Source organism: Anomaloglossus baeobatrachus, chromosome 8 (assembly GCF_048569485.1).
Source record: "Anomaloglossus baeobatrachus isolate aAnoBae1 chromosome 8, aAnoBae1.hap1, whole genome shotgun sequence".
NCBI lineage: Eukaryota > Metazoa > Chordata > Amphibia > Anura > Aromobatidae > Anomaloglossus > Anomaloglossus baeobatrachus.
In genome coordinates this window covers 59,277,886-59,289,928 of record NC_134360.1, presented here as the reverse complement: position 1 = coordinate 59,289,928, position 12,043 = coordinate 59,277,886, and the positions used below count along the sequence as shown (strand labels likewise).

At 52.4% G+C, this 12,043-nt stretch overlaps 1 protein-coding gene across 1 annotated transcript; it reads right to left on the bottom strand.

Annotated features, from left to right (window-relative positions):
- Window positions 1-7,209: 7,209 nt before the first annotated feature.
- Window positions 7,210-11,701, bottom strand: INKA1 (inka box actin regulator 1). The gene is made up of 2 exons (XM_075320808.1): window positions 11,193-11,701; window positions 7,210-8,175 (listed from the first exon to the last, which is right to left on the bottom strand). Exons 1-2 carry the CDS (start codon window positions 11,229-11,231, stop codon window positions 7,297-7,299), a joined length of 918 nt encoding a protein of 305 aa, XP_075176923.1. The 5' UTR covers window positions 11,232-11,701; the 3' UTR covers window positions 7,210-7,296.
- Window positions 11,702-12,043: the final 342 nt, after the last annotated feature.

Genomic DNA, 12,043 nt, shown 5'->3' with positions numbered 1-12,043 from the left:
AAGGTCCAGTCACACTAAGCAACTTACCAGCGATCCCAACAACGATAGGGATCGCTGGTAAGTTGCTAGGAGGTTGCTGGTGAGATGTCACACTGCAACGCTCCAGCGATCCCACCAGCAACCTGACCTGGCAGGGATCGCTGGAGCGTGGCTACACAAGTTGCTGGTGAGCTCACCAGCAACCAGTGACAAGCCCCCAGCGCCGCGTGGAAGCTGCTGCGCTTGGTAACTAAGGTAAATATTGGGTAACCAACCCGATATTTACCTTGGTTACCAGCGCACGGAGCTACACGTGCAGAGAGCAGGGAGCAGCGCACACTGAGCGCTGGCTCCCTGCTTTCCTAGTTTCAGCACACATCAGGTTAATTACAGGATGTGTGCTGCAGCTACATGTGCACAGAGCAGGGAGCAGTGCACAATGCTTAGCGCTCGCTCCCTGCTCTCCTAGTTACAGCACACATGGGGTTAATTAACCCGATGTGTGCTGTAGCTACATGTGCACAGAGCAGGGAGCAGCGCACAATGCTTAGCGCTGGCTCCTTGCTCTCCTAGTTACAGCACACATCGGGTTAATTAACCCGATGTGTGCTGCAGCTACATGTGCACACAGCAGGAGCCGGCAGCACAGGCAGTGAGAGCGGGGGAGGCTGGTATCAAAGGTAAATATCGGGTAACCAAGGACAGGGCTTCTTGGTTACCCGATGTTTACATTAGTTACCAGCCTCAGCAGAAGCCGGCTCCTGCTCACTGCACATTAGTTGTTGCTGTCTCGCTGTCACACACAGCGGGATAGCAACAACTAAAAAAAATGGCCCAAGACATTCAGCAACAACCAACGACCTCACAGCAGGGGCCAGGTTGTTGCTGGATGTCACACACAGCAACATCGCTAGCAACGTCACAAAAGTTGTTCGTTAGCAGCGATGTTGCTAGCGATGTTGCTTAGTGTGACGGGGCCTTAACTGCTGACTGAATGGTGAGACTAATTAATGACTGAGGGATTACATTTATGGCTTTGACACTGATAACAGAGGTGACACAAATGTCTGAGGTCTGACAATAATTGGAGACATGACATTGACATGAGTGAGACAGATGAGGGGTGACACTTGATTGGCTAGTGATGCTGTCTGAGGGGTGACACTGATGACTGGGTCTGGCACTGACTGGAGAGCTGACACTGCTGACTGTGGGGTTAGACTAATGATGAAGGGTGACACGGACGGCAGAGGGGGCACAACGATGACTGAGGCATGACACTGATGACTGTGGGTGATGCTTATTATTGAGTTGCGACTTTGATGACTGAGGGGTGACACTGATGATGGGTAACGCTAATGACTGAGATTGACTAAAGATGTGACACTGGGGATGGGGGTGACACTGATGACAGTGGAGGGACACAGATGAGGTACTTTTTATGTCCCCCTATTTGCAGGTCCTCTGAGGGTCCACCTGCTATCCTGCTTGTTGAGTCTCCACAATGGAGGTTATGTAGATTATAGCCCCCCACATGTGTAAGTCTTGGGGTCTCGCCAGCTACCTTTTGCTTGGTTTATGCAGTGTTTGGACAGCGGGTGACCCCAGAATATAACACTAATAATTTAGGGTGTTCTCTACGTCTTCGTGTGTGTCTCGCCCCTCCCCCAGAGACCAACACCCTGTAAATAAACAGAGGTGCCGGATGTCTGGCTGCGGAGGGGCGCAGATGTGAGTAGAGTAAACTGTGTATGTCGGGGGGATATACGAGCGCCAGACCCCACTGCTTACATTACTATTTCCTGCTTGCAATGACCTCTCGCCTCTCAGCTGGGAAAATCGCCAAATCCTTAACATTGTCCCCCTGCGGGCACTGCCTCTGTGACTCATCCCCCCGCGGTGCACTAACCCTGCGCCTCGTCCTCCCGTGCGCATTGCCACTGCGCCTCGTCCTCCCGTGCGCATTGCCACTGCGCCTCATCCTCCCGTGCGCATTGCCACTGCGCCTCGTCCCCCCAAGGATGCTGCCCTTGCTCTTTGTCCCACCGTGGATGTTGCCCTTGCTCCTTGTTCCCCCGCTAGTACTGCCTCTGCGCCTCATCTCTTTGCGGGTGTTGCCCCTGCGCCTTGTCCCACCATGGACGTTGCCCCTGCGCCTCTTCCCTTCGTGGGCGCTGCCCCTGCGCCTCGTCCCTTCGCAGGTGCTGCCCTTGCACTTCACCCCTTTGCGGGTGCTGACCCTGCTCCTCGACCCTAAGCGGGTGCTGACTCTGCGCCTTGTCCCTTTGCAGGTGCTGACCCTGTGCCTCGTCCCATTGCGGGTGCTGACCCTGCACCTCGTCCCTTTGTAGGTGCTGACCCTGCGCCTCGTCCCATTGCGGGTGCTGACCCTGCGCCTCGTCCCTTTGCAGGTGCTGACCCTGCGCCTCGTCCCTTTGCGGGAACTGACCCTGCGCCTCGTCCCCTTCGGACGCTGCCCCTGTGCCTCGTCCCCTTCGCGGGCGCTGCCCCTGCTCCTCGTCCCCCCCGTGGGAGCTGCACCTGCGCCTTGTTTCCCCCGTTGGCGCTGCTCTTACACCTCGTCCCCCCGCGGGCACTGCCCCTACACCATTACATGTGGTACTATAGTATTTCTATAGCAGCAATGTATTCCACAGTGTAGTACATACAACGGACGCTCCTCCGCACTACGGACACACGTTAAGGATCCGCGGCGGATACTCATTTTTGCGGGGCTGATCCGCCATCACTCAGTCCAGAGAGCCAGGTTTGTGGCCGACCCTGTGGATATCTGCAATGAAAAAAGTTTCATTCCCAGTGGTCGATGTTCGGTGGTCGGTGCATCGATCAGATTAGTGATGATCATCACATCGGTGGCTCCTGGGTTAACCCTTTAATTACATGTATATACAGACTAATGATGGGTAGAGCAGATTTTGGGGGATGTGCAGGTGAGTCCGATCTGTTACTCTCTGTTATCAGCAGCTTGGTGTCTCCGAGCTTTCCCCTCGTCTTTCTGACTGAGGGTCAGTAATTGATTTGTGCAGAGCTGAGCTTCTTTGGTTCCCCTTCTGATTGCCCATGTTCCAGGTCAGCAGCTCCCATCCTGGAGGAGCTCCGCTAATTAAAACCAGGGGTCATCTGCTGAAACTCTAATGTCAGTGACCCTCAACCGAGCTAAACACATGAAGATGTGCAGTAAGGTTGAGGGGCAGAAATTAAACACCCCCTCCAGAGCGGCTAAAAGATGAGAGCTGCCCTCCAATTGGCTGCAGTGGGTACTGAGGTCACAACATCCTCCCATAATTCCCTGCACTGCCACATCCTCAGCGATGCTCATCTATAGCTGAATGTACATTGTAACCACACAAGCAGAATAGTGAGTGCAGCTCTGGAGTATAATACAGGATGTAACACAGGATAAGTAATGTAATGTATGTACACAGTGACCCCATCAGCAGAATAGTGAGCGCAGCTCTGGAGTATAATACAGGATGTAACTCAGGATCCCATCAGCAGAATAGTGAGTGCAGCTCTGGTCCGCTGTTGCTCACTGTTCTGATTGCAGGTGTGGTCACCTCTGATCTTGCTTTGTGCTCCTGAGAAGCAAGAGGTCTTCACCTGGGGACTGCTCTCTCCTACCCAGATATGGATTGGGTCTCTGGGCATGAGTGACAGAGCTAAGACCCAGGCTAGAAGAAGGCAGGAGAAGCCAACAACCGGATTGCACACTGGAGTACTCGGGGATGAGACACTCCACCAGGAGTTACAGTAATGTGGCTCCTACTCCCCAGGTCTGTCGAGACCCAGAGGAGTTGCAAGGCTTTGAACATGGAAAAAGAGCCAGCTTGCACGATAGCCGATCTTCCAGAGGAAACCTGAGTGCTCATGGAGGTGAGGCTGACCTCGCTGAGGAAGGATGGGAGCTGAAGAGACCCTGAGATTTTGTTTCCACCTATTGCTCCAGGGTTATGAGCCACCTTCTTGAGTATGAAGAAGTGAATGTGGGAATATGGGAGATCAGGACTCTGCCATGGAAGCTCCTTGACAGAAGGATTCTGTTGACTCATTTCCAGAAGCCTTTAGTGCTCAAGGACTGCCCAAGTCGAGATCTTGGGGTGGGTGTGCATCTTTTTAATTCTATCAGGATCCCCTTGAAGTTGTGGATCTTGGCTTGGCTCTGCTTCCATGGGAAACTGTGTGAGGGACAATCTGAAGTGTAAGAGCTTTGAGGACAGGGACTGTCCTCGACAGCATTGTGGTACTGTGCTCAAAAGCATGGACCACTTTCGGCTTCGTTGTCCCGAGTTTTAACACAGTGGTGTACAACAGGGTGAGTGCCTCCATTGGCTGGCCGGTCTCTCCTATGGGTCTATGCAGCATTCAGAGACCTAGGTGGTCGGGACCACTGCACCCTACTTCTAGTTAGTCTAGTTGTTAGGTATCACACGTTGAACGCACGGTGCTTAGTATTGACATAATAGAAAACCCTCCTGGTGGACGATGTGTTTAGAACCACACTCCAGACCTGATGAAGGTGCGTTCTCAGGAGTGTGAGAGACTGGGCACACGGAGGGCGACTCTTCTCTGGAGGGGCTTTTCTGTTAGTGAGCTTTAGTCTTCTCGTCTCCTTTCCTGGTGGTGGGCTGCTGCTGATATTTTTTTGCATTGGTTTCATCAGTATACAATGATGTAGGGCTGCAGGCGCTGAACCTGGCCTATGTTGGTTGTATTTATGTTCTTTTTGCATTTCTGTATATCTTGTATATAGGGATATAGATATGGGTGTAGGTGTTAGATTGGGTGGCGGGAAAAAGGGGGGAGGTGGCTTCATCTTGTGGGACTTTGGGACAACGGTGCTTGGGTTACAATTATAAATTGGCGTTTTCTGATCTATAATATGGACATTGTACATGGACTGAGGAATTAGACGTAGGTCCCGTTCTCAGGTCAGCATAGGGTTGGGAATGGTGGTCTCGAGTGAAGGTGACTTAGTTTATGGATTAGACTTGTATCTATTTATATAGTTAGTATTTATATATTAAAAAAAAATGTTTTAATTATTATTTTCTTTGTCAACCAGACCAGAAGTTGGTAAGGTAAGCAGTAATTTATAAGTTAAAGGGAATCTGCCACCAGATTTTTGCCACCTAATCTGAGAGCAGCATAATGTAGGGGCAGAGATCCCGATTCCAGGAATGTATCACTTACTGAGCTGCTTAGTGTAGTTTTATCAACAATAGATTATCATTAGAGGACTACTTGGCATGCTGCAGGTAGTCCAGCATATTCATGAGCAGAGAAAACATTGATTTTATCAAAATGACAGCAGTAAGTGACACATCGTTGGAATCAGGGTATCTGTCTCTTCATTATGCTGCTCTCAGATCGGGGAGCAAAAACTGATGACAGATCCCCTTTAAGATTCTGTATATATTTGGTGTGATTTGTGTGAGGATTTAGTGAGGGCCGGCCCAGTTCTCATTATATTGATTATTTTCTGATTGACATTATGTTTCTGTTATTATTGTTTATCATTTTAATAGTAAAAGATCCACAGGATGTAACTCAGGATTAATAATGTGATGAAAGTACATAGTGACTGCACCAGCAGAATAGTGAGTGCAGCTCTGGAGTATATCAGTGATGTAATCAGCAGAAAGTGGAGCTGACAACGTCTCACACATGATATACAGGCCTGTTGTCAGTGATGGGGCTCTGACAATTTCTTGTGTAACATGCTGCAGAGGATATGTTCCTCTTATCTCCCGTCCTGCGGTTTCATGATTGCAGCCGTTCTGGAGCAGGATGTTTGGGGTAATTGTTCCTAATTATAGCAGATGTAGTACAGGCCAGTGAGGTGTGAACATTCTGGGATGTCTCTGGAGCCGCTTATTAACCCCTCACACTTCAGCAGTGCATCATATGACAGATGTAGTGATGGGATTTGCAGGAAGATGTCGGGACTCTTCTGATATTACGTAAGTATCGGCCAGAGTCGTCTCTTCTATCGCCGGTGACGTATTCTGAGGACACAAGTATGGCCGCCATAGTGTCCAGATGACTAACGGCTTTTACAGGCTCCTGAATGCCCGGTTATGTTGTCTCTTGGTGACAACCCCCATTACAGCCGCCATGCTTGCTATCACCCAACATGAGCAATATATAATTCAAAGTGTGAAGCCTGGGGATGTGACTAGCCGGGGTGCAGGTCATTTTCAGACGTCGCCCCGTCTCCTCTGGGTGCCCCCTCCCTGTCTTTATGGGGGCTCGTCTCCTGCTGCGGTCACTGTCTACCTGACGGAGCGCCCGATGACGTCGCTGTGTTGAGCGCAGTCAGTTTGCGTTTCACCGCGTGTTTTGACGGTTATCATCGGATTCAATTCCCACCAAGGACACCATCTGCAAGGAGTTTGTATGTTCTCCCCGTGTTTGCGTGGGTTTCCTCCGGGTTCTCCGGTTTCCTCCCACACTCCAAAAACATACAGTTAGGGACCTTAGATTTTGAGCCCCAATGGGGACAGTGTTACCAATGTATGTAAAGTGCTGTGGAATTAATAGTGCTATATAAATTATTATTATTATTATTATTATTATGGAAACAACAGTTTAAGATTAACAAACTGTAAATATCGTCGTGGACCAATCAGTTCTTGTGTATTCCGGGCCACGATCCACCTCCTTGTTGGGGGGCTCTGGATCTTGGGCTGTAGTCTATACAAGATAAGAAGGAGCGGTGTAAAGGCGTAACTCGGAGCCTAACGCCGACCGTACATGTGACAGTAAGGCGCATGGTGACTACCGCTCTGGGCGGTGAGGATGAAGCCAATCTAGCAATGTGGACAACTCCATAGATGAAATGATGCTCCCCCCCCAACCATCTGTGCCCCATCCCCTGGAGGTGACCACACATTTACATAACAGCAGGAGGCGCGGCGGTGTGAAGATGGCGCCATCCCTCTCAGAATCTGAACACAAGGACCATTTGTCCCTCGGCAGATAAAGGGTGAGGGATCAATCACTTTTCAAGAGCTCTCCTTGCTGTCCGTGCCTAATCCTTCTCACAGATGAGTGTTTGTGACATTGTATCCATTGTGAACAATCCAGACCAATACATTGTAACAAACCATCAGAAGAGGAGAAATTAGTGCTGCGCTGACACACTGTAACAAAGCTGCCTCATTACATTAGGTGGTGGCAAATGGCACATATCGGCGCGGACGTCTCATCTAATATAAAAGGTTTAATATAAAATAGTTATAAAAATACAATAATAATAATTGTGTCCATGTGAAGATCGGCGCGGCCGCCTCCGGGCTAGAACGGTCCATCACTGCATATGATTGGCTGCCGACTGCGGCAATGGAAGAGGCCTGATGACGCCTCTGCAATGTCCGACAGCGACTGGTGGTAATAGGCGGAGAGCGGTCGGCAGCCCAGCTGGGGGCAAGACAGTCGTTTCACAGCCTCCTGCTCGGGGCGTCCGCGCGGCCGAGACATGTTTCCCAGACGTTTCTTCACGTTACCGGACAGGCTGACCAGGAAGCCGTGCGGCTTTTGTAACCAGCGCGTCCGCCGCTCGTCCTCAGCACCATTTTCTGGTAAGTCCATCCACTGTTTAACCAAATCGGCAAAACTGTTGTCCCCCAAAACCAATGGCTGCCGACTGCGACTCTGGGACAGCAAACACCCCGTCCAGTCCTGCGAGCCACCTCCCACACCGATGCCCCCCCACTGTTCCAGGCAAACATCTGAGGTGGACTTTGGGCGGATTCTCCCCTGTCTGGAGCGCAGCAGCCCCCCGGAGGTCAGCCGTGAACATGGCGGCTGGATGTGCCTGCGCATGACTGGGGGTGCTGCCACCGGTTCTTCATCTTCCATGTCCTCGTCCTCTTCCTCCCCCCGCAGCGAGCTCCCTGACACCTCCGAGTAGCCAGAGTCCCATTCTAGGCCGCGCTGGCCGCAGCTCCCCGGGGAGACATCGCTGGGCAGATCCACGCAGCAGGCAGAGTCCGCCTCGGACAAGTCTGAAGTACGGTGTAAAGAGCGGATGTCGCGCTTTAGAGGTCGGCGGGCCGGAGGTGCAGAAGATTCTTCAGTAGAAGCGGGAGACGAGCGTTTCAGATCCTGCAACACGCGGAGCATGCAATCCATTTGCCCAGATGATACCACGGATCCGGAAACCTTCTCACACTGCTGCAGAGAGATGGAAAAAGGGGTGAGAACCATATACACAGGCTACACCCCACCAATACCTGCCAGCTCGCAATTCTAATTGGCGCCAAGTTCCTGAATACTAGCAGCTGTACCCCCAATAATGCCCCCTCCCCCATTAATTGCCGCTCTGCCCACACATCTATGCTGCCTTCACCCTGACAATGTCTCGCTATGGGCGACTCCTACACCTTCCACGTAGACGCTAAGCGCAGGATTTATTCAGGCGGGAGACGAGCTGAAACACGATGTGACGGAGCTGGTTTTGGCAGCGGCACAGTGGGCCACCACACTCCCCAAATCCCTGGCACACGCCCGCCAGCAGAGGAGGGGGCACACTGAGAACACATACCCCGAGGCAGGAGGCAGCCCCCTCCCCGCAGGGAGCAAGCTCAGGCACAAGCCTCACAAAGCATCCAGCCTCAGGGTATGTGAAGTCTCCAGCCCCACTCTGAAGGCAGCCATGCTGTTAACCCTATCCCTGCCAAAAGGATATGAAGAGGTCGCTCCATCCCCCTCCTGTTTGTTTTGGCTGAAGTTTAACATTTCTCTCCCATCTGCTCCACATCTGCTGTGCCGCTCCTCTGGCTCTGCTATATCTGTGCACATACTGTGCATTGTGATAGTGCTTGCAATGTGATGTAGAAGCAGCTGCTGAGATGACATGGTGCTGAGTCACTGAATGATGGGCTCCTTCTCCAGGGGCCACACTTCTATTGCTCACATCCGGCCCCCCGCACACACTGCCAGGCCCAGTGTCTCCATGCTGCGCCCCATGATTCAGTGATGCTGCATCTTCAGACACTCTGCCAGCCCTACAAGCTGCGACAGGAGGGCGGATGTGTGTGTCCAGGCCTCACATAGATTGCAAGCTCCTGCGGTCATGAACCGTCTCTGCTGTTGACCTTGACTGAAAATAAGCAACTACACTTCACATACAGCAGCCCACCAGACATTTATGGTCCTGAGATGTGGAGGAAGTTTACACAGTGAACATGTCCAAGGCTGAGGTTGGATCAGGGAATGGGGACCAAGGCTGAGTGAGGACCAGGAATTTGGGATCGAGGCTGAGCGAGGATCGGGGACCGAGGCTGAGCGAGGACCGGGGATTGGGGACCGAGGTTGAGCGAAGACTAGGCATTGGGGACCGAGGCTGAGCGAAGACCAGGGATTGGGGACCGAGGCTGAGCGAAGACCAGGGATTGGGGACCGAGGCTGAGCGAGAACTGGGGATTAGGAACCGAGGCTGATCGGGGATTGGGGACCAAGGCTAAGTGAGGAATGGGGATTGGGGACCGAGGCTAAGCGAGGAATGGGGATTGGGGACCGAGGCTGAGCGCGGATTGAGGACCGAGGCTGAGCGAGGATCAGAGGGTAAGTTTACAGTGTAAACGAGGACCAGGGTGGGGGGACTGAGGGTGAGCAAGGACTAGGGAGTGGGGACTGAAGCTGAGCAAGGACCAGGGAGCAAGTTTACAGCATAAGCATAGACCGAGGAGCAAGGATGAGCAAATACTGGAGACTAAGACTGAGTGAGGACCAGGGATTGGGGACCGAGGCCCAGGGAATGGGGACCAATGGTGAGCAAGGACCTAAGACTGAGGACTAGGGAGTGAGGACTGAGGTTGAGTGAGGACCAGGGTGCAAGAATCTAAGCAGAGTGAGGACAGTGAGTGGGAATCGAGGCTGAGAAAAAAGCTGGAAGCAAGAATCATGGCTGAGCAAGTACTGGAAATAAGCGATGACTGGGTTCCGAGCAGCAAAGATAGAGACTTAGGCTATGCGCGCACGTACATGCTGAAATTTCTGCAGCGATTTGGCAGCACATGTGCGCTGCAAATCACTGCAGAAACACTGCTTAATGGATGCAGTGTGTGCAGCATAGATGCAGATTTCATGTGCTCGGGATGCTGCCCCCACCATAGACAGAGGGAGCAGCATCCAAAGCGTACGAAAGAAGTGACATGCTGTATTTTTGAACGCACAGATTGGGGTCAAAATTTTGACACTCAAAACGCTGCGTTCAAAAAAGCATTGTGCACACGGATTATGCACAATGTTCATAGATTATGCAGGGGACGCAGGACGCATACGTTTAAGCTGCAGTGCAATACGCAGCGTAAACGCATGACATTACGCTCCGTGCGCACACAGCCTGAGGATGGACGGGGAGCAAGAACTGAGGCTGAGGAAAGACTGGAGAAGGGCTACAGTGTATGAGCGGGGCTTGGGTTCCCGGGGATTGGCTCATCTCCTGTCTGACACATTCCTCCATCCTGTCCCGACTTGCTGCCTACATTATCCTGTCCCAGCCGGCATTAACCCTTACACGGTGAGCAGTGCAGACGATGAGGGACCCCTAATGAGAGCAGAAACTAGATATAGAGAAAGCGCAATCCAGGAGAGTGGCAACAACATCTGAACCAGGGAACTCGGTCATTTCCCCCTGCAGCCCCCTCAACGATGACAGGAGCCAGAGAACCAGTATACAGAAGCAATGCATCAAGTGCCCCCCACTGTGCAGCCTCCATATGTGCCCTCCACTCTGTGCAGCCTCCATATGTGCCCCCCACTCTGTGCAGCCTCCATATGTACCCCCTCTTTTTGTAGTCTCCACATGTGTCCCTCCCACTCTATGTGCAGGATCCACATGTCCCACCCCCCACTCTGTGCAGCCTCCATATGTGCCACCCCCAGTCTGAGCATCCTCCACATCTCCCCCACTCTTTTTGCAGCCTCCACATGTGCTCCCCCAGTCTAAGCATCCTCTACATGTGCCCCCCCACTCTTGTGCAGCCTCCACATGTGCCCCCACTCTTGTGCAGCCTCCACATGTAGCCTTCGTGTGCCCAGACAGGCGGAGGGTGACAGCTTCTCCACTTACTTTACCCACAGGGAGAATTTGGTGCCGCACTCGTGTATAAATCACCCTCTCACTTCCAGCCTCATCCTGACACTGAGCAGCGGCCGGAGAAGAGTGATGACTCCTGGATACTCACCAGCGGGACGGTGCTGGGGTCCAGATGGGGAATCTGCATGCCCCAGACACCCAGGGCGCAGTCCAAGGGCTCCGACTCAGGCTGGGACGTAGTTGCAGGCTCAGGCTCGGAGTGAAGTTGCAGGCTCAGGCTGGGGTCGCATGATCAGGTTTGGGGTGCACTCAGGCTCAGGTTTGTGTTAAAGGCTCGGGATGCAGTTGCAGGCTCAGGTTTGGGGTGCAGGCTCGGGATGCAGTTGCAAGCACAGGTTTGGGGTGCAGGCTCAGGTTTGTGGCCAGGCTCGGGATGCAGTTGCAGGCTCAGGTTTGGGGTGCAGGCTCAGGTTTGTGGCCAGGCTCGGGATGCAGTTGCAGGCTCAGGTTTGGGGTGCAGGCTCAGGTTTGTGGCCAGGCTCGGGGTCCGCACTCTCTCTAACTTCAGGTTCAGTCTTCTGCTCTGAGCTTCAACTTTCTGTTCTGTCCCTTTACATCCCAAATCAGCCTAGCCTCGCCCCGTCTGACGGGCAGCCAATCACAGCGCCAGGATCATACCCCCAGATTTGGGGTACTTAAGAGTAATTTGGAGAAATCTGACCCCGGGGAATAAAGAAGCAGAAAGAAGGGGGGCGGGGGAGTCCGTACTTACAGATTATTGCAGGGAGTTAACTCTTCATGTGATGGAACCATCAGGATAAAATGTAACAAAAAGAAAACAAAGGACACGTGAGCAGTTAACCCCTGTGTGGCCGGGGGATGTGTGCGGCATTCAGAGCAGGAATTACCTGGCTGCTTCCAGGAAATGTGGCCCCAGGCAGGAATCTTTAATGGGGGATTAACTGTAAATCATAGTGGGGGCTTCCAGGTGTAAATCTC